This window comes from Oncorhynchus mykiss, chromosome 5 (assembly GCF_057628025.1).
Source record: "Oncorhynchus mykiss isolate SJ-2025 chromosome 5, ASM5762802v1, whole genome shotgun sequence".
Taxonomy (NCBI): Eukaryota; Metazoa; Chordata; class Actinopteri; order Salmoniformes; family Salmonidae; genus Oncorhynchus; species Oncorhynchus mykiss.
In genome coordinates this window covers 33,823,843-33,850,494 of record NC_143026.1, presented here as the reverse complement: position 1 = coordinate 33,850,494, position 26,652 = coordinate 33,823,843, and the positions used below count along the sequence as shown (strand labels likewise).

The window sequence follows — 26,652 nt, the reverse complement described above, 5'->3', positions numbered from 1 at the left end:
AGACGTACAAGGTTGTCCTGGAAGAAAACTTGCTTCCTTCTGCTCTGACAATGTTCCCCAACTCTGAGGATTGGTTTTTGCAGAAGGACAATGCTCCATGCCACACAACTTTCCAACTTAATTTAAAAAAAATCCTCAATAGTGGTAGAGATTACCTCTGGGAGCCAACTCCAAAGAGACCATATTCAAGCCCTCCATACCCCAGTCATTCAAACGTAGGAACTGGTTCCTCCAGGCTCCACACCCACCCCCGCCCGGCCATCTAGAGGTGTGAAGAGGACAGCCCACAAGTGGAGGAGGGCCAGTTCACCAGTTGCAACCACCGAGGTAGAGGACCGTTGGCACACTGTGTTAGAGGATAATGTGGAGCCACTTCCATCAACAGTTCGACCTAAAAGGCAGCCAGGACCTCAGCTGGACATGACTGGAAAGTACAGCCCCTTCGTCTTTGTGTGTAAACGTACATGTTTTATTACCATAGCATTTTTTGTATGTTCTCTATAGTTATGTACTTGAAAACATCAATTCAGTGACTCGCTCCTGCAGGCTCATGCTCTACAGCATCCGTAGAGTATGAACTTACCTCACACGGGAAGCGGCACAGGTCCTAATCCAGGCACTTGTCCTCTTCCGTCTGGACTATTGCAATTCTTATCCGGGAATGCTGCAGCCTGCCTGGTGTTCAACATTCCCAAGTTCTCTCATGTCACCCCACTCCTCTGCACACTCCACTGGCTTCCAGTCGAAGCTCGCATCCACTACAAGACCATGGTACCTGCCTACGGAACAGCAAGAGCATTTGCCCCTTCCAACCTTCAGTCTATGCTCAAACCCTACACCCTAACCCGGGCACTGTTCTGCCTTCTCAGGTCTATTGACCCTCCCACCCCTACGGGAGGGCAGCTCCTGCTGAGCTCAGTTCTATGATTAAACAATCAAGGCCTATAAACACTTGTTGGACAATAATTGTAAAAATGAAATGCCTTTGATGGTCTCGCTGGGTGGGAGTTGACATACATCAAATTAGTTGCATTTTGTGATTTAAAAAAAATTCATTGGAGGTTGTTCCTCTGGAAAAGAGGCCATATGAAATCCACACTCTAGTCAAGAGAATCACCTCAAATGACGAGGATCACATTCATCCAACCATACTTTAGCCTTACCAGCAGATAGTGCTATGGCCTTTCCAGCAGACAGACTTCATTTGCCCTCATAAGGACTCACCCTAGAAGCAAAGAGGTAGCTAAATCAAAACGGGATATTGTACATATCTATCAGGGGCGCAACTTTCACTGGGGATGGGGAAGGGGACCCACCCACATTCTGAAATGGCATTTTTGTCTTCCCCAGTTTTATCATTAGAATGTGATACAAACGGTGGCAACGGTTTACTTTGGGACCATGCGGATGGCTCTGAGCAGTCAGGTAGGCTGTTTGGAGTGTTTATCCAACAAAATAAAAATAATAATAATAATAATAACTATATCCCCACACTTCTAAAACCAAAGTTGTGTCCCTGTGTCAAACTTTTGTCAATATAAACTGCAATGCAAGCTGGGCAATGTTTTCTGGTATTTAGTTAATCGTTTTTCAGTGTTTTATGGCCACGTTTGAATGCATAACATTGAGAGAAAGAGAACACATTTTTATTATGTGCTTTCAAACAAGCCATTTAAAACAGAGAATTTGCAAGACACAGTTGTACTCCGTATGGTATTCAAACAAAAGTGGTGGGCTGTAATAGGCTATCATGCTCCGTTGTCATCTGTGGTTGTCATCCAGACAGGAGGGGTTATGCCGCGCTCATATGCTAGTCGGAACTCTGAAATATCCTATTTGCTAACTGGTTATACACCCTCCGTTTCCGACTTGCACTTGAACGCGGCACTACATGCCAGCTTGATCCCCCTGTAGCGCGAGTGTCATTTAGGGAGTTGCTCGGCCCAAGCCAGACGCACCAACACACCCTGCCAAGCGACACTGTCCTGACAAATTAAGCCCTCTCCTGCAGCCTCAAAACACCCGCCGCGGCCTAGAAAACGTCTAAATCACACAGCATACGGTAAGCAATTCATTTGAATTTGTGTACCGACACTCTGGCGCCTGTTACAATGATGCATTAAATCAATGAAGCAAGATAGATGCCACTGACAGCGCTGATTTAACCAGAACCGGACCGTTATTCTTTCGATGATCATTAGGCTATACTCATAGGCTACGATTTAAAACAAACTAAATATGCATTCAGTCCTATTCTACCTTCGATGTTTCGCTGCTTTGATACTATTTGCTGAAACTATATATTTGGTGAAAGATGATTTTTTTGTGCGTAATTGGAGTAAAACAGCCATCATTATGAATTACAAAAATGTTAACAGAGACAATGACTTAAATTGAGCTATGCCAAATTACTATATCTGAGGATGCCATGTAATATATGGACCGACAGTGAAAAACTTGGATGAAACTATTGGAAAAAACAATGACATTTGCCAATAAAAAGAGAACAAAGAAAAGACTCCAACATCAAGATGTCAGATTACATTTAGATGCACAAACCATTATAATATGTGGAAGAAGATCTTACACTCTGATGATTCCCCCCTTTGTGAACCATAGTTAATCAAACTGTTACAACTTTGTAATAACATAATAACTTTGTTAAAGTTGTATAAGAATTTATAGGTTTTGCACGACACAGAGAGACATGCTTCTGAATGCATGCTTCACTATGCACAGTGACTGTCAAATTATTAATGATCATTTTACAATATCAAAATATTCCTGCTAAATGTATATTGTTTGAAAGGGCGTGCAAGTGTGTGTCAATCAAATGGCACACATGATTGCCTGTTTGTCTATGCCTACTGTTCATATCCCATCAACAGTTGGGCATTCTCATATCTATAAATGGACATCCTTAGTCACCATGGAAACACTCACAACTCCAAACACTGGCCTTGCATGATGAATAACCAACATAAGAGGAAGTTAAAGTGTTGCGTGTTGGCCTTTGGTTGTCTATAAAAAAGAATGTGTGTGTGTGAGACAGAGCAACCTGGAACTCAGTCAGCAGGGGAAGTGTCTGATTCTTACCCACACAGATGTGAGGGCCCAGACCAGGGAAAGCTGTCTGACGCCACAAATTACAGCACACCTAATCCCTCTGTGCCTCACTTTAACACACATTATCCACTGTGTTAGCTGTAGCAATAACCATATATACAGTGCCTTGCGAAAGTATTCGGCCCCCTTGAACTTTGCGACCTTTTGCCACATTTCAGGCTTCAAACATAAAGATATAAAACTGTATTTTTTTGTGAAGAATCAACAACAAGTGTGACACAATCATGAAGTAGAACGACATTTATTGGATATTTCAAACATTTTTAACAAATCAAAAACTGAAAAATTGGGCGTGCAAAATTATTCAGCCCCTTTACTTTCAGTGCAGCAAACTCTCTCCAGAAGTTCAGTGAGGATCTCTGAATGATCCAATGTTGACCTAAATGACTAATGATGATAAATACAATCCACCTGTGTGTAATCAAGTCTCCGTATAAATGCACCTGCACTGTGATAGTCTCAGAGGTCCGTTAAAAGCGCAGAGAGCATCATGAAGAACAAGGAACACACCAGGCAGGTCCGAGATACTGTTGTGAAGCAGTTTAAAGCCGGATTTGGATACAAAAAGATTTCCCAAGCTTTAAACATCCCAAGGAGCACTGTGCAAGCGATAATATTGAAATGGAAGGAGTATCAGACCACTGCAAATCTACCAAGACCTGGCCGTCCCTCTAAACTTTCAGCTCATACAAGGAGAAGACTGATCAGAGATGCAGCCAAGAGGCCCATGATCACTCTGGATGAACTGCAGAGATCTACAGCTGAGGTGGGAGACTCTGTCCATAGGACAATAATCAGTCGTATATTGCACAAATCTGGCCTTTATGGAAGAAAGCCATTTCTTAAAGATATCCATAAAAAGTGTCGTTTAAAGTTTGCCACAAGCCACCTGGGAGACACACCAAACATGTGGAAGAAGGTGCTCTGGTCAGATGAAACCAAAATTGAACTTTTTGGCAACAATGCAAAACGTTATGTTTGGCGTAAAAGCCACACAGCTGAACACACCATCCCCACTGTCAAACATGGTGGTGGCAGCATCATGGTTTGGGCCTGCTTTTCTTCAGCAGGGACAGGGAAGATGGTTAAAATTGATGGGAAGATGGATGGAGCCAAATACAGGACCATTCTGGAAGAAAACCTGATGGAGTCTGCAAAAGACCTGAGACTGGGACGGAGATTTGTCTTCCAACAAGACAATGATCCAAAACATAAAGCTAAATCTACAATGGAATGGTTCAAAAATAAACATATCCAGGTGTTAGAATGGCCAAGTCAAAGTCCAGACCTGAATCCAATCGAGAATCTGTGGAAAGAACTGAAAACTGCTGTTCACAAATGCTCTCCATCCAACCTCACTGAGCTCGAGCTGTTTTGCAAGGAGGAATGGGAAAAAAATTCAGTCTCTCGATGTGCAAAACTGATAGAGACATACCCCAAGCGACTTACAGCTGTAATCGCAGCAAAAGGTGGCGCTACAAAGTATTAACTTAAGGGGGCTGAATAATTTTGCACGCCCAATTTTTCAGTTTTTGATTTGTTAAAAAAGTTTGAAATATCCAATAAATGTCGTTCCACTTCATGATTGTGTCCCACTTGTTGTTGATTCTTCACAAAAAAATACAGTTTTATATCTTTATGTTTGAAGCCTGAAATGTGGCAAAAGGTCGCAAAGTTCAAGGGGGCCGAATACTTTCGCAAGGCACTTTAAGTGTTGTGCGCGTGTTATGTGCGTCATTACTTTTATGCGAGAGAGAATGAAAGAGAAGCCAGGTAAATAAGATGTTATTTGTCCTTGACTTTGAACCCTTTTAGAAACGGTACCCGCCCACGCACAAGTTTAATGTCCGACCTTATAACCGGAGTTATGTGTTTACACTGCCATAAAGTCAGTCTGGCTCTGATTCTCTTCCTCTCCAGGTGATGTTATACTCTGTGTAAACACTGCAGTATGTAGATGGAGAGAAGGGGTTAAAGGAGCCAAACTGAATGTCTATCTGGGAAGGCCTGTAGAGTTGAGGGTAGGCACATGATACACACTCAGCTGAGGGAGAAGCCTGAGTGGAGAAAATGAGTCACCCCTAAATTAGTACTGAGGAATCTCTCTTCCAAACTGAACTATAGGAAACTTAGGATGGACGTGAAGATCGTCATCAATGCATTGATTTGAGTACTAGACATAACACTTGAACCCTATCAGATTGAGAGCAAAAAACGAGTTAACTTTTTGGTTTTCCTGTTATGATTGTGTATTACGTGTAATCTATAACGTAATTGGTTTATAGCAACAGCTCTCAGTACTTTGCAGTTTCTCGAATCCAGCATCCCTCCTTTCTCTGGGCCTCAGTAAAGACCTTGTAGCAGCTTACCCAGAACATATTCCAAGCTTTTTTCCAGTTCATCTGATACTGAGGAATAAAAAGTGTCTGGTTGGTGGGGGAGGGGTGCAGCGTACAGGCCAGCAGCAAGTCTCTGAGGGGCGGGGATACTGGAATGACTGACTAACTTTTATGTGGTTGTGGAGAAGAGGGACGGGTAATGACTTGCGTAAGTCTTGAGGATTTGCATTGGGCAGCTCTGTTATCCTTATGTGCCAATGAGACTGGGACCAGCAGTCAGGTGATCTGTTCTATTTATTCTCCCTCCTGTGGAGTATGAAGTCTACCAAACTACCCCCTCTGAGTCACTGACCAGAACACAGAGCAGATTATCATCAGAGAAGTGACTGAGTTAGAGTATAGTTTGTGTTGACAGTGACACATAACATGGGCATATAGTAATTTCTGCTAGTATAGCAATGCTAGTCAACACTGTGAGGCCCAGGGACATGATTTACAGTAAACAAATGACATCCCCTCTCCTAGCACATAAGCAGACAAGTAATTACAGAGGAAGATACCGTTGCTTGTATCTAAGTAAAGTTGCAGCAGTGTCACTTGTCAGGTTGCTGCAATATATTTTGATGAATGCATGTATTCATATCATATACAGAAAATAATAATATATGCAATGCAACTTAATTAGCTGCTTTCTCTGATGAGACGTGACAGTGGGAGCTGAGAGGAGCTGGCTTCCCGCTCAAAGAAAGATAACTTCCTGCAGGGTTCTTGCTCAGATGATGTTTCATATGTAAATACCTTGGTAGTGATCTAGCACTGGGGGCCTTGATGTTCTCACAGAGCGAACAGTCCTCTCTGTCAGAGAAGAGATCACAGTTACAGGTATTTGGTCATGTAACATCATACTTCATACTGCAAGCACTTCAAAAAGTTTGGAATTAAAGTTTGGAATTCATTTAATACAAATTGTTCAAGGCATGGAAACATGGTGAGCTGCAGGTGTAGTTCTCTCCATATAAATAAGAATGAATAGAACGGGTGTCCCCATTCAAGTCAATGATGGCATAATGGGTGGATTAACGGTCATTGCGTGATGTACCCATAGGAGCAAAGCAGGAAGCAAAAGCAGGAAGTGTACCCAGCAATGTACCCAGCAATCTGTGCTGTGATTTGTTGAATCAACTCAAATTACATTACAAAAAATGCATTCCATTGCATGAGCCACATCAGTTAGCATCATTTGAATGAACATTCTACGTTACCATGGAAATTACCTCATAATACCAAGCAACCATTGCGAGGGTACCCATGATGAGTTTACCAGTCGAATTGCCAGGGTTAGAAGTTTCAAGCCCATTCTATTCATTCATCATTTATTTATATGGTTCTCTCTATCTGGAGGCATGGCAATGTTCATGGTGTTGGACAGAGTTTCAAGTAAAAGCTGACTTGGGCTGATCTGTCAATATACAGTAGTTCAAATCAAATTGTATTTGTCACATGCGCCGAATACAACCTTACAGTGAAATGCTTACTTACAAGCCCTAACCAACAATGCAGTTAATTATTATTATATATTTTTGGCCTAAAAAAAGTAAGAATGAGAAATAAAAGTAACAAATAATTAAAGAGCAGCAGTAAAATAACAATAGCGAGGCTATATACAGGGGGCACCGGTACAGAGTCAATGTGCAGGGGCACCAGTTAGTCGAGGTAATTGAGGTGATATGTACATGTAGGTAGAGTTATTAAAGATAATAACAGAGAGTAGCAGCCGTGTAAAAGGGGGGGGGGGGGGGGGCAATGCAAATAGTCTGGGTAGCCATTTGATTAGATGTCCAGGAGTCTTATGGCTTGGGGGTAGAAGCTGTTAAGAAGCCTTTTGGAACTAGACTTGGCACTCCGGTACCGCTTGCCATGCGGTAGCAGAGAGAACAGTCTATGACTAGGGTAGCTGGAGTCTTTGACAAATTTTAGGGCCTTTCTCTGACACCGCCTAGTATAGAGGTCCTGGGTGGCAGGAAGCTTGGCCCAGTGATGTACTGTGCCGTACGCACTACCCTCTGTAGTGCCTTGCGGTCAGAGGCCGAGTAGTTGCCATACCAGGCAGTGATGCAACCAGTCAGGATGCTCTCGAAGGTGCGGCTGTAGAACCTTTTGAGTATCTGAGGACACATGCCAAATCTTTTCAGTCTCCTGAGGGGGAATAGGTTTTGTTGTGCCCTCTTCATGACTGTCTTGGTGTGATTGGACCATGTTAGTTTGTTGGTAGATGTGGACACCTAGGAACTTGAAGCTCTCAATTTGCTCCACTACAGCCCCATCTATGAGATGGGGGCGTGCTCGACCCTCCTTTTCCCGTAGTCCACAATCATCTCCTTTGTCTTGATCACGTTGAGGGAGAGATGGTTGTCCTGGCACCACACGGCCAGGTCTCTGACCTCCTCCCTATAGGCTGTCTTGTCGTTATCGGTGATCAGGCCTACCACTGTTGTGTCATTGGCAAACTTAATGATGGTGTTGGAGTCGTGCCTGGCCGTGCAGTCGTGAATGAACAGGGAGTACAGGAGGGGACTGAGCACGCACCCTGAGGGGCCCCCGTGTTGAGGACCAGCGTGGTTGATGTGTTGTTACCTACCCTTACCACCTGGGGGCAGCCCGTCAGGAAGTCCAGGATCCAGCTGCAGAGGGGGGTGTTTAGTCCCAGGTTCCTTAAATCCCCGGGAGCTGTAAATCTGACTTCATGATCTGGTGTTGATCAAATTATTATATTTTCAACTGAAACAGGAATCAATGTGTTGTTTATGGCCAATGGTTTGTTCTCTGTTTGCTCTCTCCGGTGGCAGATTGTTCCCCCTGTGAAATTTGTTACAGGACAGATACCCGTGTGATTGAAAACTACATCAATATTGAACTTTACGAGGGCTATAAGACTTACTACCATGTCTTCATGTAAGAAAATATATGGGAAATAAGTATGTGGCTGCTTGTGAAATTTGTCATAGGTTACAAAAGGAAAAGAGGAGGAAAAGAGGAAAAAGGAACATCATATTCTTCGGGGTTAGGGTTGCCTGAATTCTCTCCCAAACAAGGTCACGTGTGAATTTTTTTTCCATGCTCTGATGCTGAGGGTTAGTCATACAAATTGAGAAGGAGACCCAAACGGTAGTCTTTCCCTAAATATACTAGTTGGAGACTTGAGTCCCGAGGCATGCAGATGGGCCCCGGTGCAGAAAACACTGTGTTTACTCTCTAGAACATGGCCTCATTTAAGAGCACAGAGCAGCCTGTTTGCGCTGTCTGGAATGTTGTGTGGATAGAATTCATTCAGGGTGTGTTATGCTATGTAGATGTAGGCCTACCGTAACAGTAATTTAACTTCTCATTTCATTTGAACTGTTGTTGTTGTGTGTTTCAAAACGTATAAGAAACGAGGCCTTGTAATCTTATCTTGATCGGTTACTGCTTTTGAAACCTGAGCAAATATAGATGTCTGACACTTGCCTTTCAGTGGGCATCACCTTATGTGTTTGGTTGCTATGGAAACAGTGTGTGGCAGGGCTACTGTCTAAGTGCAGGAACCAACTTAGGCATGATTACCTGGCATCTAGACCACTGACTGAACATTTTGAAACACTTTTCTGTGGTCACTATAGTGATCTGCAAAGAGGATAGGTATTAAGTTAGACAGTTAAGACTCCTCAAGTCTTAAAAATCTCAACCACTCCCACATGCCAAAATGAGCTCAAATACAATATGTGATAATCTCACTGAGCGTAGCCATCCACTCCATGCTTTTAATACAGTTCCTCATTTTGGTGTCTGAAATGACTGAAGTGTGATGTTTGTGGGCCTGTCCCATTGGGCTGCGTGCCTGACTACGAGTGTGCTGTGTGTGTGTGCACTATGCCGTAGTTCATCTATGGTCTCTCTCCTCTCTTCTCTACACACACTTATACTGTGGTGGCACCACTGCTGGGGCTGCCTGTCTCAAACCGAGTCACAGCACTTTCCCATCAGAGAGAGGAGGAAACACCCAACACACAGCACAGGGCACCAATGAGTCACCACATCACACATTATTAACTCACGACTCTAAATGTTATCTTTATATCCATGACAACAGCTCTCAGTGAAGGGAGTGGCACCCTTCTGCAAACTATGTCCATAAATTGTAGAGACAGACTTTTCTTGTCTTTCACTAGATCTTGTTCCTGAGGTCATATCTGTTCTTATCTTACTGTCTCAGTATAACTTGGCAATTGGTGAATTAATAGTGTTCCATATCATCAATATCTTCTATCAAAGCATGTGTGTGTGTGTGATCTTTCCATGCAGGCAGCATGGTGTACCATCCTGAGTTTGAGAAGGCTGGCCAGCAGGCGGGCCTGCAGGTGTGGAGGATTGAGAAGTTTGACCTGGTGGCCGTGCCAGAGAATCTGTATGGAAGCTTCTACACGGGAGACGCCTACCTCATCCTCAACACCATCAAGCAGCGCTCCGGGAACCTGCAGTATGACCTGCACTTCTGGCTGGGTGAGGACAGAACCAGGAGCAGGATGGGTTGCATTACAAGCCTTGGTGGATATGATTGACGCCATATAAATACTTTTACTAGAATGGGTATCCTCTTTCAAGTCACTGTGACTTGTGGTGGGTATGTACTGTAATTATATCTCTATAATTGATGGGAAATGGACTAAGTGAGTGATACTCAAACTTGGTTCATTCGATGTACCGGTATGTGTCCATTGAGTTTTGCTTTAGGGAAATAGTCATCCATGACGTCTGTGGAATCTAGCAGACTAAGTAGCCATTGGGGGTTGGGCCTCCATTGTGCAAAGACAAGAGAGCAAAACATTGCAATTCAGAGGTTGAGTTTAACTTCTGTGGTTTTTCTGCCCCAGGTGACTTTTGCACCCAGGATGAGAGTGGAGCAGCAGCCATCTTCACAGTCCAGATGGATGACTATTTGGGAGGTAAACCCATCCAGTACCGTGAGGTCCAGGGACATGAGTCCAAAGTATTGCTGGGTTACTTCAAGGCTGGACTGAAGTACTTGGTGAGGAAATGTTATTTGAGATGACAATTAGAATTTTCTTTGACAGTTTTGTCATTATTGCGCTTAAACCCAGGTCATGACACATAATATTGCATTCATACCTCAGTCTCTATACCTAAATGGTTTTGGAGTACATCAACCTTTTAATAGGTATAAAGTATGCCCTCTTTGTATTATCCCCTTTTTGTGATAATAAAGTTAATCTAATCTAATGGTGGAAATATGCCCTAGAAATGTGAATGGCTCCATATTAACCGTGCCTTATCTTTTGTCACTGTTTTAGAAAGGAGGTGTAGCATCTGGGTTCAAACATGTTGTTACCAACGAGGTGGTTATGCAGCGGGTGCTACAGGTCAAAGGTCGGCGAGTTGTCAGGGCGACGGAGGTGCCTGTCAGCTGGGACAGCTTCAACCAGGGAGACTGCTTCATCCTGGACCTGGGCAGCGTGAGTTACCATCAGCCTGAGGGAGACAGGAGGGAGACAGGAGGACTTTCATATAGACAGAAGAGACAGAAGTTTCATATAGGACACGGCGTCATCAAACATTGGTGTCACATTTCAATAAAAATAAACAGAGAAGCATGCACATTGTATGTTTCACGTCTTGCTTAAGAGAAAAGAGAAACGTTTAATAGAGAGATTGTCCAAATACACATATAGTTCTTGCAAACAAATTCCTGGTCGATGCTGACCACATCACGTATCCTGTTTGTTGTGTATCTCTCCTCCCACAGGAGATCTACCAGTGGTGTGGCTCCCAGAGCAACCACTTTGAGAAGCTGAAGGCCACTCAGGTTGCCAAGGGTATCCGAGACAACGAGCGCAGTGGGCGAGCCCGCGTGTATGTGTGTGACGAGGGAGCAGAGCGAGACAAGATGATAGAGGTGAGATCATAAACCACTAAAGAACAGGAGAGTCTTCTTACTCTCTTTATCGCTCTTTCTGTCTGTGATTGGTTGACGTTTATTGTGGTGTTTAATGGTGCATAATGGACTTTTGAATAAACTCCAGCTGTGGTTAAAGCATTGTTTAATTTTCAACAGTATATCTAAAAGGGATCTTCTCTGTGCGTCTTTAGGTTCTGGGAGATAAACCCCACTTTCCTGAAGGATCTTCTGATGACATCAAAGCTGATGCCTCAAACAGGAAGATGGCCAAACTGTACAAGGTGGGAATACAGGGAACAATCTACTGAAACCAAGATCAACTGGTCTAGCTGCATAATGAGAACATCTCATATTGACCCTGAGGACTTTTCACATACACGTCTCTGATCTCTCTGCAATTCTTCCTCTGTCGCTCCTCGTCTCCCCCAGGTGTCAAATGCCAGTGGAGACATGTCCATGTCCATGGTGGCAGCAGAGAACCCATTCTCCCAGAGTGCATTGGAGTCCAGCGACTGCTTCATCCTGGATCACGGCTCCGATGGCAAGATCTTCATCTGGAAAGGTCAGCTGGGGTCACCCAATATCAAAGACATATTTATGATCAGCTGATTTTTCACAGTTTGCAACACTCTCCACCAATTCAACCAGTCAATGAAAGCATAATACTGTAGCTGGAATTGTTTTGGCATGGTATGGCTGCTGTCATGTCCATTTGGTAACACAGCATTACAGACCACATTTAGAGAATGAGACATTGTCTTGGACAGTTTCACATGATAAACTTCCACAGAGAGCATATGATGCAACCACGGGTGTCATTTCAGCTTAACCTCCAAGAAATGTATATAAAATTGAAGCTCATTTACTGCATTTCTACACCATTTAAAAACTCAAAAATGCAACTTGGAGAACAGCAAAAACAACTTCCAGCCATTATCATCTTGTTGCGGTAGCTTCAATCACCTCAGTCATTAGGGGACTTAACATTCGACAAACACGTCATACAATAATTAGTTGCAACGCACGAGGGATTAAAACTAGTTTCGTTTCATGTGAAGTCAAACAGCAGTTACCTAGCCAAAGACATCTACTACAGCCATCTTTAACTCTGCACTCTTTTGAGAAAAAGTTTTGCTGTTCCCTGCAGCTGCATCGAAGCGCCTCCCATAAAGCCTGCCAGCCACACAAACAACCTTCCCTCCCACTCCCAGGTGTCCGCATAGTTCTAAAGTCAGCCTTCTAATACCACTAAAGTACATTTGCCTTTTAATCAGGATTGGAATGATTTTAGTAGCCTATTTGACATTGTTGGTGTTGAGCTAAGGTATGGCGAGCGCCATACCCTACCGTACACAATTGATACCCCTGGATGCAACTGAAAGGTGTTGTTCTTAATTCAAAATATAATTGTCCTCCGTTATTTATATAAAGTCCTCCGTCTTTATAGTTTCTAAGTGGTTGAATTCATTAAACCCACTTTTTGTATTTCTCACCCAACTTCCACACACTCTTACCCAGGTAAAGAAGCCAACCTGGAGGAGCGTAAGGCAGCCATGAAGGCAGCAGATGAGTTCATCAAGAAGATGGGCTACCCCAAACACACCCAGGTGCAGATCCTGCCGGAGATGGGAGAGACACCTCTCTTCAAACAGTTCTTCAAGAACTGGCGTGACAAGGACCAGACGGAGGGTCTGGGTGTGGCCTATGTCTCCAACAGCATCGCCAAGCTAGAGAAGGTGCCATTTGATGCTGCCACACTCCACGACTCCCCCGCCATGTCTGCCCAGCACGGCATGGTGGATGGTGGCAACGGAGAGAAGCAGGTGGGTGGACAAGACCAATGGCTGGGCCTTTGCCCACATTGTATGACAAGCCTTCCCAGTAATCTTTCTTAGAGTAACTATCAGGACGAGTATTTTTTTTAATTTAACCTATATTTAACTAGGCAAGTCAGTTAAGAACTAATTCTTATTTACAATGATGGCCTTGGAACAGTTAACTGCCTTGTTCAGGGGCAGCACAACAGATTTTTACCTTGTCAGCTCTGGGATTCAATCTAGCAACCTTTTGGTTACTGGCCCATCGCTCTATCCACTAGGGTACCTGCCGCCCCAGTATTGCTTGTCACTATCAACTTTATGTATTAGGGCTATTATACGGGTAAAAATAATTATGTGAGCTAATCTATGTAGACTGTGAGGGAGGTATGCTAGGGTTTCAGCCCAATGTAGCCGATAGAGGAAGGATATTGAAGTAGGAAATCTCTGATGAACAGATAGCAACCAAATGACAGGGGCATGAATTTGTATTTACATATATAGCTCTGTTTTGGTAGCCTGCCACCATTAGGGGTCACATCATGCGTATGTTTATGTACAGATCTGGCGTATTGAGGGATCAGACAAGGTGGAAGTGGACCCCTCCACACATGGACAGTTCTATGGCGGAGACAGTTACATCATCCTCTATAACTACCACCATGGAGGACGCCAAGGGCACATCATCTACATGTGGTAAGAGAGACACTAAAGTAAAATTAAACAGTAGAGAGACAATCAGAAGAGATACATTGCTAACTAGAATGTCTCTCAGGCAAGGAAGTGACTCTTCCCAGGACGAAATTGGTGCTTCGGCCATCTTGGGTGCCCAGTTGGACGATGAGCTTGGTGGTGGACCTGTGCAGGTAATGAATGTGTGTTTGTAAGTGGGTGGGTGTGGGTGTGTGTGTGTGTGTATAGAAGTGGCATATTCCTTTTTTCTATGGTTTCCTCTTAGTCTCATCTATATTCGAATCAGTAACCCCGTGTAACCCCGTGTGTCACTCTCCATCTTCCTCTCATTGTTTCCTGTCTTTCATGTGCTTTCTCTCCCCAGGTTTCAGGTGCTCTTATTACCACCCTGGTACTCCCCTCTCAGGGCTGCATAACTTAGTACAGAGCAGAGTATTTAACTGATATGGCTCAATGTGTTTACAGAGAAATCAGCTGGTTGAAATCAACAGGGACCCAAAACAGGACATTAAGGGCCATGTTTATGAGGGTGTTCCCTTTATCCTCTCGGATTCTGTTGCTTCATCACTCTGGCACAGTTACTGTTCCCAGACGAGCCAATTCCCTGACCTGTTGTAGGGACAAAGAGCTGTCTTGCTCGTCCTTCTGAGATGTGCTCAACTCAAGCAAGGACCATTGCATAGGTTATATAGAGGCCACCAGTGATTCTAGGTCAGCTTTTCCCAAACTCGGTCCTGGGGTCCCCAAGGGGTGCACATTTTGTTTTTTGTCCTAGCGCTACACAGCTGATTCAAATAAGGAACTCATCATCAAGCTTTGATTATTTGAATCAGCTGTGTAGTGCCAGAGCAACAACCAAAAGATGCACACCTTGGTGTCCCCGAACCGAGTTAGGGAAACGCTGTTGTAGGTTGTCTTATATACTGCAGTTCATTATGATTTGGCTATATCATGCCCTGGCTCTGTATAAGGTTCCATGCTCTGGGAATGTCTGCAACCATCTCTTTCTGTGTATCTGTCTGTTTGTGCCTGTCAGTCTCACCTTCCTGTCTATAGCCAGTGTGAAAAATGGGGACCTGCACTACGTAGTTATTTCATTGATTTGTTATAATGCATGACTAACAGTGATCCTACATTTGTGGAGAAGCCCACCAGGGTGGAAAAGTCAGTCACAAACCCGTTTATGTTCCATCAAACTGTCCATGATGTCTAACAGCTGATGGCTACCCAGACCCCTCTTTTACGCTGCTGCTCCTCTCTGTTTATCTTCTATGCATAGTCACTTTAATAACTCTACCAACATGTACCTAATTCCTCAACTAACCGGTGCCCCTGCATATTGACTCTGTACCGGTAACCTCTGTATATAGCCTTGCTATTGTTATTTTACTGCTGCTGTTTAATTACGGTATTTGTTAATTTTATTTTCAATTTTTTTACTTATCTATTTTTTACAAAATAAGTTTTAAGAAAAAAAAGTGTTAAAGCATTGTTAGGGGCTTTTAAAAAAGCATTTCACTGTAAGGTCTACAACTGTTGAATAAGGCGCATGTGACAAATTCAATTTGATTTAATTTGACACACAATCATACATACATTTGTAACAGTGTGATTCATAGTCATTCAACAGAAACAGTATTTAGAGGAAATCAGTGTATGGAAATTAGTCATCACACTAAACATCCAAGATTGCAACATTGCCTCACACATGTTTTCAGTACAGAGGTAGACTTCTTCATTAACTCTGTGCAATATGCACCTAATCTCTATTTCTCTGATTAGTAGTCTCCAATTTTGAAAACAAATAAAACTGAACAAGGCTTTGTGCAGGCTCAACCAGGTCCCAAAATGTCAGGAATGGTGTTAAGAGGAGAACAAACACACTCGAGAGACTAAACAGTGAGAAATGCACACAGTCAGACTTTGGATAGCCCATTGCTTTGGATAGTTAGGGACCGTCAATAAATTACACAATGTGAGTGGGATAACATTTTCATGTTGCACATCTTTTAGTTCTCTCATTAAATGCTTTTAATATTTGTATATGATTTTAGTTGGTTTGAGGTTATTAAGTAATTGAAATGTGGAGCTATGGACCTTTTTAAAATATTGTCCTATGTACATTGTGTAATTTACTGATGGTCCCTAACTAGCCCCGATAGGGAAATCGAATGTCAAACCAAATTGAGCATGGGCATTACGTTTGGGTCGCATGCAACTGCGCTCTGAATTGATGATTGGGTGCTGCCAGCTGTGGGAACAATTCAAATAAACACAGCCCACTGAAAACTGTTACGGTACTCGTCATTCCGTGACATACTGCACAATTTATTCTATTTATTTATTTTTTATTTTACCTTTATTTAACCAGGCAAGTCAGTTAAGAACAAATTCTTAACTGCCATTCAGGGGCAGAACGACAGATTTGTACCTTGTCAGCTCGTGGGTTTGAACTCGCAACTTTCCGGTTACTAGTCCAACGCTCTAACCACTAGGCTACCCTGCCGCCCCAAAAAGTGAGCGCCCAACGTGGGGCACGAATTACATTTACCTATCATCTCGCAAATCTCAGTTTTGGACGAGACTGACATTATGATCATAATTATTCTATTTACACTTTGTAGTTAATTTTTACACAAAATACATTTTTCTGACTCATATCGATGCCACATTGGCCATTTTCTAATCAAGAAGTTGCTTTTTAGGAGCAGTTGCTCTTTAAGGGGAGGAGAGAGAGAAGGCCCCTTTGTGCTGGCGGATGGCGAGACAAGCTTGCTGCATCCACTAAACAGGACTTCCTGTTGTCAGCCAGCCAGACAGATACACAGCATGCTGGGAGAGTAGGGTGGGGAGCGCTGTAGAACACTTGGTGCTTAGTGTTTTCATGCCTTGTTGTTCAGAGCTCACTGCTGCCACCCTGTGAGAAATATTTGCAGACACATGCAAGGCTGCGTTGCAAGTATGTCCATAGATTTCCAAATAGATGTAATTAAATACAAATATAAATATTCTTCCAAAGATCCACTTATTTTTGTTTTTCACCACACTGGCCCATGTTGACTCCAATGCTTCCCACAGTTGTCAAGTTGGCTGGATGTCCTTTTGGTGGTGGATCATTCTTGATACACACGGAAAACTGTTGAGTGTGAAAAACACAGCAGAATTGTAGTTCTTGACACAAACCGGTGCGCCTGTCACCTACTATCATACCCCGTTCAAAGGCACTGAAATGTTTTGTCTTGCCCATTCACCCTCTGAATGGCACACATACACAATCCATGTGTAACTCTGTGTTGTTGTATGTGTCGAATTGCTACGCTCCTATCTTGGCCAGGTCGCAGTTGCAAATGCGAACTTGTTCTCAACTAGCCTACCTGGTTAAATAGGTGAAAGGTGAAAGAAAAAAAAATGTCTCAATGATTAAACTCCTTCTTTTTAATTATTTAACTAGGCAAGTCAGTTAAGAACAAATTCTTATTTTCAATGATGGCCTAGGAACAGTGGGTTAACTGCCTTGTTCAGGGGCAGAACAACAGATTTTTACCTTGTCATCTCGGGGATTCAATCTTGCAACCTTTCGATTACTAGTCCAACGCTCTAACCACTAGGCTACCCTCCCCTTTATCTGCAATGATAGAAGTGGATTTAACAAGTGACATAAATAAGGGATCGTAGCATTTACCTGGATTCACCTGGTCAGTCTGTCATGGAAAGAGCAGGTGTTCTTAATGTTTGGTATACCCAGTGTATGTTTGTTAACTAGTTTGCTCTGTGTGGTCCAGGTGAGGGTGGCCCAGGGCAAGGAGCCAGCTCACCTTATGAGCCTGTTTGGGGGGCAACCCATGGTGGTGTACAAGGGAGGTACGTCCAGAGATGGGGGCCAGTCCGCCCCCGCAGAAACACGCCTCTTCCAGGTGCGTTCCAACTCTGCAGGGTGTACAAGAGCTGTGGAGGTGAGTGACATGAGGACAATGCCTCTCTTTTTTCTGAAATCAGCTACTAAACTGCAATATATTTACAGGCATGACACTCGTGGTCATTTTCTACCCACCATGTCTTATCCACCTCTAGGTTGATGCTGTGTCCTCCAACCTGAACTCCAACGATGCCTTCCTCCTGGTGACTCCTGGAACCTCCTTCGTGTGGATGGGCCAGGGGGCCAGTGACACTGAGAAAAATGGCACCCAGCAGCTGTGTGTTATCCTGGGGGTGTCCTCCTCAGAATTGCCTGAGGGCGGAGAGACTGGTATGTACATTGTGCCAATGACATTGGCTTACCTTTGCTCTGTGGCTGGCTGTGGCATGTCGTAACCAACTGACTATTGTGTGTGTCTATGCAGATGATTTCTGGGAGGCTCTAGGAGGGAAGGCAGCGTACCGCACCTCCTCCAGACTCAGAAGCAAGGACAAGATGGACGCCCATCCACCCAGGCTCTTTGCCTGCTCCAACAAGTCTGGAAACTTCATTGTGAGTCCCATTATTGATACCATAAGCCATTCATGGTTAAACATCTTTAACCCTGTTTTTTCAAATGCCTTGTTGCCTTCTCCACCCAGATTGAGGAGGTGCCTGGGGAGATGACCCAAGAAGATCTGGCCACTGATGATGTCATGATCCTGGACACATGGGATCAGGTAGATAAATTAGCATGTGGTATTTTCTGAGATGTGAATGTTATTAAGTATGCAGATATAGGATCTTAATTTGACCTATATTTTCACAGCAAAATAAGGTTGACTAAAGTAAACTACATAAAAAGTGCAATACTCTTAATATAACCCTGTCTTAGTGTGGGTTGTCAGTGAATTTATGTAAATCACAAAGCTCATCTGCATTTCCTGTGGTAAAGGAAAATTCTCAGCAACAAGTCCAGCTGAACAAATTAAGATCTTACACCTGCACAGTAACACAGTGGATAACATATGAATTGCTGTACATAGTCTAATGAAAGTTGAATATCCTCTTCTAGGTGTTTGTCTGGATCGGGAATGAAGCCCATGAAGAGGAGAAGACTGAGGCGATGGCCTCCGGTAAGTAATACAATTGAAAACTGCTTAATTTAATAAATGATTTATGAATTATCTTGCAGACGGTTTTACATCGAGAATGTTCATGCCACCTTTTCTTTTTGAGTGCATTACTCATGACTAAATTCATTTGATTGAGAAGTTTCCCACTGGGAAAACTGCTCTCTATAGAACTATAATTTAATCCCCTCCTCCCCCAGCTGTGCGTTACATTGAGACGGACCCTGCCAACCGTGACCTCAGGACACCGATCGTGAAGATCAAGCAAGGGTTCGAGCCACCCACGTTCACCGGCTGGTTCCTGGGCTGGGACCATGAGTACTGGACCAGCGACCCCCTGGAGCGGGCCATGGCTGAGCTGGAGCTGTGAACCTTCACCTTTAACCCCTAACCCTGCCGCCTGACTTTACCGCACGCACTGAGCAGCTCCAGTCATGAGACTTAATGGGGAACCCTCTATGCCCCGCCAACCTCCTTTCTTCTGACTGCCAGTGGGAGGAGGCTTTTTGTTGATTCTTTACATTTTGAAAAAGGAAATGTGTCAAAGAATATTGAGCTTTTAGGTTAGAATGTGTTGCTTTGATTAGAGTAGAAGAGGCTGTCATAACCCTGTATATCGGATACAGAGCACTGGTGCACAATTGCAATACCAATAAGGTACTGTAATAGACTAGCTCTACTCCCCCACCACATGTAAAACGTGTGTTTCTCATTTCATGTTTTCGTATTGTGATAATGTTGTGTCATTATTTCAGCCCACCCCTGCTTCTAAATTCATCCAAGGATATTTAGGAGCAGTGACCCAATGCAGTCTTCTGATAATAAAATGGAGACTTTATTTGTTTTTTTTACGTATGCAAATAGCATGCACGTGACCAATAATAAGGGCTTTAATGGAACCACAGGTTTAGATAAGGCTTTGCACCTGCTACCATCTGCATTAAGATTGAAATATATTTCATACGACCTCAGCAACATTAGGCTGTTTCTATTCAGTATCTCACCATTAAGAAACCTAGAATATTACAATCATCTGAACCAACAGGGGCAGGGAGACAAAGCTTTGAGGAAATCACACTGCCAGACATAACCTCACTAGTTATCAATCCGTATCGCTACAGTTTTCGCAATAACAATTTAAAGGTCATTTTCCGATTGAGACGATATATGCAGTGTTTACCGTGAATGCAGCCTCCACCAACGTGGGAACATTGCCTTTAAGTTGTATTTGTTTGGTGTCAGCCAGTCAGGAGTATAAGGATCACGCAATTAACGTAACAGCAGTCAATGTCAAGTTCAATGGTTTTCCCCAGGCCTTACCATTGTTTCAATAAAACCTTCTGTCGCCGACACTAGATGTGTTGTCTCCATCATGTATATCATGTAAAGTGTATATCATTTTTATTTAAAGGCTGAATCATAGTGAACATAACAATATGGCTTTGAAGGACAACAGTGTAAGAGAAAAGTTCAGTTTCAAATGTATGTCAATACATTTACAATTCATCGTAATCAACATTGACCTTTATAGAAACTGTTCAACAGCAAGTTTGCATGATAAGGATATGAAAATATAAACATGATAAGAAATAATTTCAATATGAGAAAAATAGCTTACAACAGAGTGGTTTAGTAACATGAAATAATGTAACTATGTCCTCCTTCACACATACAGTAACACTATACACCAGAATACACTGACAATACAAAACATTAAGAACACCTGCACTTTTCATGCCAGACTGACCAGGCCATTTCAGGTGAAAGCAATGATCCCTTATTGATGTCACTCGTTAAATCCACTTCAATAAGTGTAGATAAAGAGGAGGAGACAGGTTAAAGAATGATTTTTAAGCCTTGAGACAATTGAGACATGGATTGTGTATGTGTTCCATTCAGAGGGTGAATGGACAAGACAAAAGATTGAAAGTGCCTTTGAACGGGTATGGTAGCAGGTGCCAGGCACACCGGTTTGTGTCAAGAACTGCAATGCTGCTGGGTTTTTCACGCTCAACAGTTTCCCGTGTGTATCAAGAATGATCCACCACCAAAAGGATATCCAGTCAACTTGACATAACTGTGGGAAGCATTGGACTCAACATGGGCCAGCACCCCTGTGGAATGCTTTCAACACCTTGTAGAGTCCATGCCCTGGCGAACTGAGTCTGTTTTGAGGGGGTGCAATTCAATATTAGGAAGGTGTTCCTAATGTTTGGTAAACTCAGTGTATAACACATACCATGTATTATACAGTAATGTATACTGCATAGGTACTGTAACAGCATCTGAAGAGCATGTAGTCTTGATGATAAATACTGCTATTAAAACAGACTAAAATACACTTACAATTTATTTCCATCCAGGTATGCATAGAAACTGTGTGAGATGAGTACATCGACTCCATGGCAATGATTTAAGGCTGTGAGCTGTTTAAATGGCCATAGTAAAGAGGTTGCTTCCCATGGAGGGAGACAGACAGACAGACAGACAGACAGACAGACAGACAGACAGACAGACAGACAGACAGACAGACAGACAGTCAGACAGACAGACAGACAGACAGACAGACAGACAGACAGACAGATAGACAGACAGACAGGGTCCCTAGTACATCCTGGTCTCATAGCAGGGCTGGAAACACCACACCTCAGTAGTACCAGCGAGTGGCGATGTAGTTTCCCTTGTTTTTGTTCAAATCCTGTTTCTCTGTTCCATTCAATGGGAACTCACAATACAGAATATAGTCTCAACACACAAAACATTTACATTAAGTTCTTCGACTCATAAAGCTCAACCAAGCTCTTTAGCTAGCGTCCTCTGCATCAGCTGGCATTGGCAAAATGTTTGGCACAAGGGAAAGCAGCACACTATGATATATGTGGGAATGTTTGTTTCGTGTGTGTGTACTGTATGTGTGTAACAGCACTCACACAGCACCCAACAGGCTCCCCTCAGTCTCTCTTCATGAAGGCCTGCATCATGTCCATTGGCAGGGGGAAGATGATGGTGGAGTTCTTCTCGGCAGCTATGGTGTTGAGGGTCTGCAGGTAGCGCAGCTGCAAGCCCGATGGAGACTCAGCGATCACCAGAGAGGCCTCCTTCAGAGCCCGCGAAGCGTTCATCTCCCCCTCCGCTGCTATCACCTACACACAGGACCCAGGGGACAGGAGGCAGGGCGGAGGGGGATAGAGAGAGGATAGAGAGATAGAGAGAGGAAGGGAGAGATGGAAGAAAAATAGGTTAGGTAATGACCATTAAGTAACAATGATAGATAATGGAGAGAGAGAGAGAGAGAGAGAGCAGGCTAGAGGTCATGATTACATGAGCTCCTGCATTTTTCAGCATTTTCTTAAAAAAAGTTAGATTTAGAGTTAGATGAACTTGGATTTTTTTGTCAGGAACATATACAGGATGCTACCCTCGACAACATAACCTTCACTCCAAATCAAAACTCAAAACCTACAACCTGATTTTGGACGGAATTAAGGAATCACCTGGAGGTTTACAACTACCAATGATTATTATTCTATACAGCAAATTCTCTGGAAAACAACAGAAACCTGAAAACACCATCCAACCTGGAACTGAGTGAGTAATGTTTAGTCTGAAATTGTATTTTATTTAAAAAAGCCAAGAAGAAAAATACACTACATTACTTTATAGGGACTGAATGGTAAATTAAGGGTGCCAAGCTTGATACAGCTTCAATTAACACTGACGTGTCAAGTGAGAGGTGTCAAAGTCCTTTAGCCCAACAATGGCAGGAGAGTCAAACAGTCTACTCCAACCAAATGGAGAGGCCTTAGAAGCTGCCTCCTGCTGTTCAGAGGTAATTAAAATACAGTACCCTGTGTATGTAAAGAATGATAAAGCAAGAAAAGACGACAAAATGAAGTTCCTTATGGAAAATCAAGAGACACATTTTGCTGACTATTACAAAAATGGGAACATCAGCAACCTTATCTTCCACACAAACCATCCCCTGGCATGGCACAGTGCTATATTAGCACACTACCCCTTTGTTAAGAGAGGGGGTGTTAACAAGGGATGGAAACTCAGGATACTTGACAACGAGGACTCTGAGTCAGCTAATATAAATCTCTATAAGTCTGGAACAGTAATGGTACAGGGCAACCCCAAACAGTTTCAGCTGGACTTTCAACTAATCAAATAATTAGCCAAGTAGGAGAAGCTCTCCCTTGAGAAAGATACCCCCACATCGAGCGGGTCAGACCAGACCTCTTCATTATACAGTGGGGCAAAAAAGTATTTAGTCAGCCACCAATCCCACTTAAAAAGATGAGAGAGGCCTGTAATTTTCATCATAGGTACACTTCAACTATGACAGACAAAATGAGAGAAAAAAAATCCAGAAAATCACATTGTAGGATTTTTAATGAATTTATTTGCAAATTATGGTGGAAAATAAGTATTTGGTCACCTACAAACAAGCGAGATTTCTGGCTCTCACAGACCTGTAACTTCTTCTTTAAGAGGCTCCTCTGTCCTCCACTCGTTACCTGTATTAATGGCACCTATTTGAACTTGTTATCAGTATAAAACCTGTCCACAACCTCAAACAGTCACACTCCAAACTCCATTATGGCCAAGACCAAAGAGCTGTCAAAGGACACCAGATCTGGAGACTGGAAACTGAGCTGCACTTCCTAACCTCCTGTCCAATGTATGACCATATTAGAGACACATATTTCCGTCAGATTACACAGAATTCGAAAACAAACCCAATTTTGATAAACTCCCATATCTACTGGGTGAAATTCCACAGTGTGCCATCACAGCAGCACGATTTGTGACCTGTTGCCACAAGAAAAGGGCAACCAGTGAAGAACAAACACCATTGTAAATTCAACCCATATTTATGCTTATTTACTTTCCTTGTGTACCCTTAACCATTTGTACATCGTTACAGCACTTACATTTGTAATGCCTTAATTGTTTTGAAACTTCTGCATGTGTAATGTTTACTGTTCATTTGTATTGTTTATTTCACTTTTGTATATTATCTACCTCACTTGCTTTGGCAATGTTAACACGTTTCGAGGAACATGTATTGGTTGATGGGAATAACCAAAGTGATGAATTATTCCGGGCGTGAATTACTTCATGAATGTGTATTGTGCGACTTAAAGAAGAATTCATGGTACAAGTAAATCAAAGGGTTTGTTTATGTAAAACTGTTGTTTAGGATGTTATATGTCCATGGGAAATTACACATTTATGGTAGAAATGTGTTTTGGGGTGTGGGGTACTAGCTTCTAAAGTCGAAATATCCTTATTCATGTTACCATTTTAAAACTGAGGGTAGGTAAATATACAGAGTGAGAAAGGGGAGAGCAGAAAGCTTAAATTCTGTCAGAACATGTTATTGTTAAATCTCATATGGAGAGGTGATAAGCCACAGTCTGGTGTCAGTCACTGGTAAGGTGGGACAGCAGTGAGTTAGGGAGAGGTGAGGACTGTGGCTTGAGGTAAGGTCAGAGAAGTGAAGAGGAACAGTTCTATGACATACACACGTAGGAGGCAGAGCCATGACTACCCCAATGAGAGGAGCCACTTAAGTTCCTGCCTAGCAACAGAGATGTATTGGCTGTCTAGACTGTGGAATCAACTCCTTGCACCAGTAGAGGGTATTCATATATGTACTTGTGTAAACATGTCTTTGTCTATGCAGCTGTGTGACCCAGTGGGTGAATAAACTTGGTTTGAGCTTTTACTAGTCGTTCGTGAGTTTCACAGGGGCTATCAGGATGGAACATTCCTAGCTGAAAGGAGTTCCTGGAAAGAATACTTAGGTGGTCAGTTGGCTTTTGTCTGGGGGAGAGCAGGCTGGGCGGGTAACAGGTTGGCTAGAGTAGAGTTATACCTGAGTTTTGTTAGAGGCAAAGAAGTTGCCGGAAGAGTTTAAATTGAGAATACCTTTGATTTATTAAAGTCTTTGTAAACGTCCTGTTTGTTATTTTCCGTACAAACTTTATTGGCCAATTAGTCCTGCACCTGGTAACATTGTAAAAGAAAAGCGTCTACGAGAGGTGAGCACCAAACCATCCTGTCTGTCTCCTCGCGGTCCGATCCGATTCGGCTTCTTCTTCACACACATATCAAGTGAATGTAAGCATACAGAGAGTAACCATAGTGAGTGGATGATTAAATAAATCAATCCCAGAGAGCCCTCTTATCTTTAACCAGCAGATTGAAGATGATATCCAATTAGTGTAATGGCCGATGGGAGGAGACTCGGGCAGAGAAGCCCCAGCTTGTGACCTGCTATGCTCTCGGGTTCTTACGATATGACCACCGGTTGCTAAGGAACAAGGGAGATGACGTGTTGACCCGTCAAAAAAACATTTTCATCTGGATGATTTATTTTGGGAGTCAGTAAAATCAACAAACGATATAATAGAAGCCAAGTGGGGATTTTTCGCTGAGAGGAAAAGGATTTAGCTCAACTCAAGGGACTGAAAAATAGACTACAGACCAATGCCTGTATATTCGAGTGTGTGTGTGAGCCTGGTCTGTATCTGTGTCAGTACCGTACCTTTGCCCTGGCCTCGCGGCTAGCCTCGGCCTCTGCAGCCATGGCCCTCTGGAGCTGCTGGGGCAGTTTGACGTCCTTGATCTCCACCCGCTCCACCTTGATACCCCAGTCATCTGTAGCGTCGTCCAGGGTAGTCTGAGGAAACACAGGGGATAAGACACGGAACTCTACATCCAACACGCTCCTTTTGAAACCTCAGGTCACAACAGGCCCAGACAGGGCTCAAAAGTGCGACCATTTTGGCCACATATGCACCGAAATATTTTGCTGTGTGACCTGAAATTCAATGCAATTTTAAGAGCACCAGTGCGCCTAGAATAAAAAATGTGCCCACTTAACAATTGTCATAATGATTAGGTTTCGTTGTACCGTTGTTTCCGAGTGCCCTAGAGAAAAAGCAGAGTGCAGATTCGTTAGTGTCACGGCTGAACCATTACTACAAAGAAAACTAATTGTTTCTGGCACAAACAGGTGAAAGGTAATTACCCGCACCATTACTAGTGGGTTTTGACCAACATCTGTCGGGACATACACATTACCACAATCAAACCCTGGATCTATTTTTGTCCCGTGGAATAGATCTAAATGTTTATCCTCATAATTATGGACTATTGAATCACCATCTTATTAGGTTTGCAATCGGAACAAATAATTCCCTCAGACCCCAACCAAGGATTATCCAATGCCGCACTATAAATTCTAGGACAACCCAAAGATTCCTAGGTGCACTTCCAGACTCAATCCACCTACCCAAGGGCGGTGGAGTAAAAAAAAAATCTGTTAACCACCTAACCGTAACCTTGCGTAATACCCTAGATGCAGTCGCACTGCTAAAAACATTGAGGGGTGGAATATACACGGCAGTGACAATAACCAAAGAAAATGATCTCAGGAGGTAATTGTTGAGGTATTCCAGATCGGGAAAAGAAAAGGACTTGAGTTCCTTTACGCTACCACAATCACACCATGAGTTTTTAATCATGAGACATGCCCCTCCATCTTTGCTACCTAGTGGCTTTAGTGAACTCTAGCAACATCTCCTGTTTTATCGCAATTATGGCTTGCTGCAAAGTGTGGTATTAAGTTGCTATAGCAAGACTGAATAAAGAACAGACCACAGTGCATTAGAGTACCTGCATGCTG

The 26,652-nt window shown here is 43.0% G+C and overlaps 2 protein-coding genes across 2 annotated transcripts in view; one reads left to right on the top strand and one right to left on the bottom strand.

Annotated features, from left to right (window-relative positions):
- The first annotated feature begins 1,716 nt into the window (after positions 1–1,716).
- LOC110523643 (gelsolin) lies at positions 1,717–20,305 on the top strand. Its single transcript, XM_021602526.3, has 16 exons — positions 1,717–2,062; positions 9,804–10,001; positions 10,373–10,527; positions 10,811–10,972; positions 11,263–11,412; positions 11,607–11,696; positions 11,845–11,977; positions 12,934–13,238; positions 13,795–13,928; positions 14,008–14,098; positions 17,708–17,878; positions 17,997–18,171; positions 18,266–18,393; positions 18,483–18,560; positions 18,896–18,956; positions 19,154–20,305. The coding sequence occupies exons 2-16, from the start codon at positions 9,809–9,811 to the stop codon at positions 19,321–19,323; spliced, it is 2,196 nt and encodes a 731-aa protein (XP_021458201.2). The 5' UTR covers positions 1,717–2,062; positions 9,804–9,808; the 3' UTR covers positions 19,324–20,305.
- Positions 20,306–20,337: 32 nt separating this feature from the next.
- LOC110523644 (stomatin) overlaps positions 20,338–26,652 on the bottom strand; it is a 29,122-nt gene continuing 22,807 nt past the window's right edge. Inside the window, exons 6-7 of the mRNA XM_021602527.3 lie at positions 25,510–25,644; positions 20,338–22,096 (exon numbers count right to left, since the gene is read on the bottom strand). Coding sequence (XP_021458202.1) covers positions 21,905–22,096; positions 25,510–25,644 — 327 coding nt within the window. The 3' untranslated portion in view covers positions 20,338–21,904. The remainder of the gene's footprint in view (positions 22,097–25,509; positions 25,645–26,652) is intronic.

Bases quoted from the DNA above. Each gene is read 5' to 3' on its own strand.
- LOC110523643 (XM_021602526.3), top strand. From the start codon at position 9,809: ATGGTGTACCATCCTGAGTTTGAGAAGGCTGGCCAGCAGGCGGGCCTG. The intron at 11,413-11,606 runs GTGAGATCATAA...GTGCGTCTTTAG, and splicing joins AGCGAGACAAGATGATAGAG to GTTCTGGGAGATAAACCCCA. The intron at 18,394-18,482 runs GTGAGTCCCATT...TTCTCCACCCAG, and splicing joins ACAAGTCTGGAAACTTCATT to ATTGAGGAGGTGCCTGGGGA.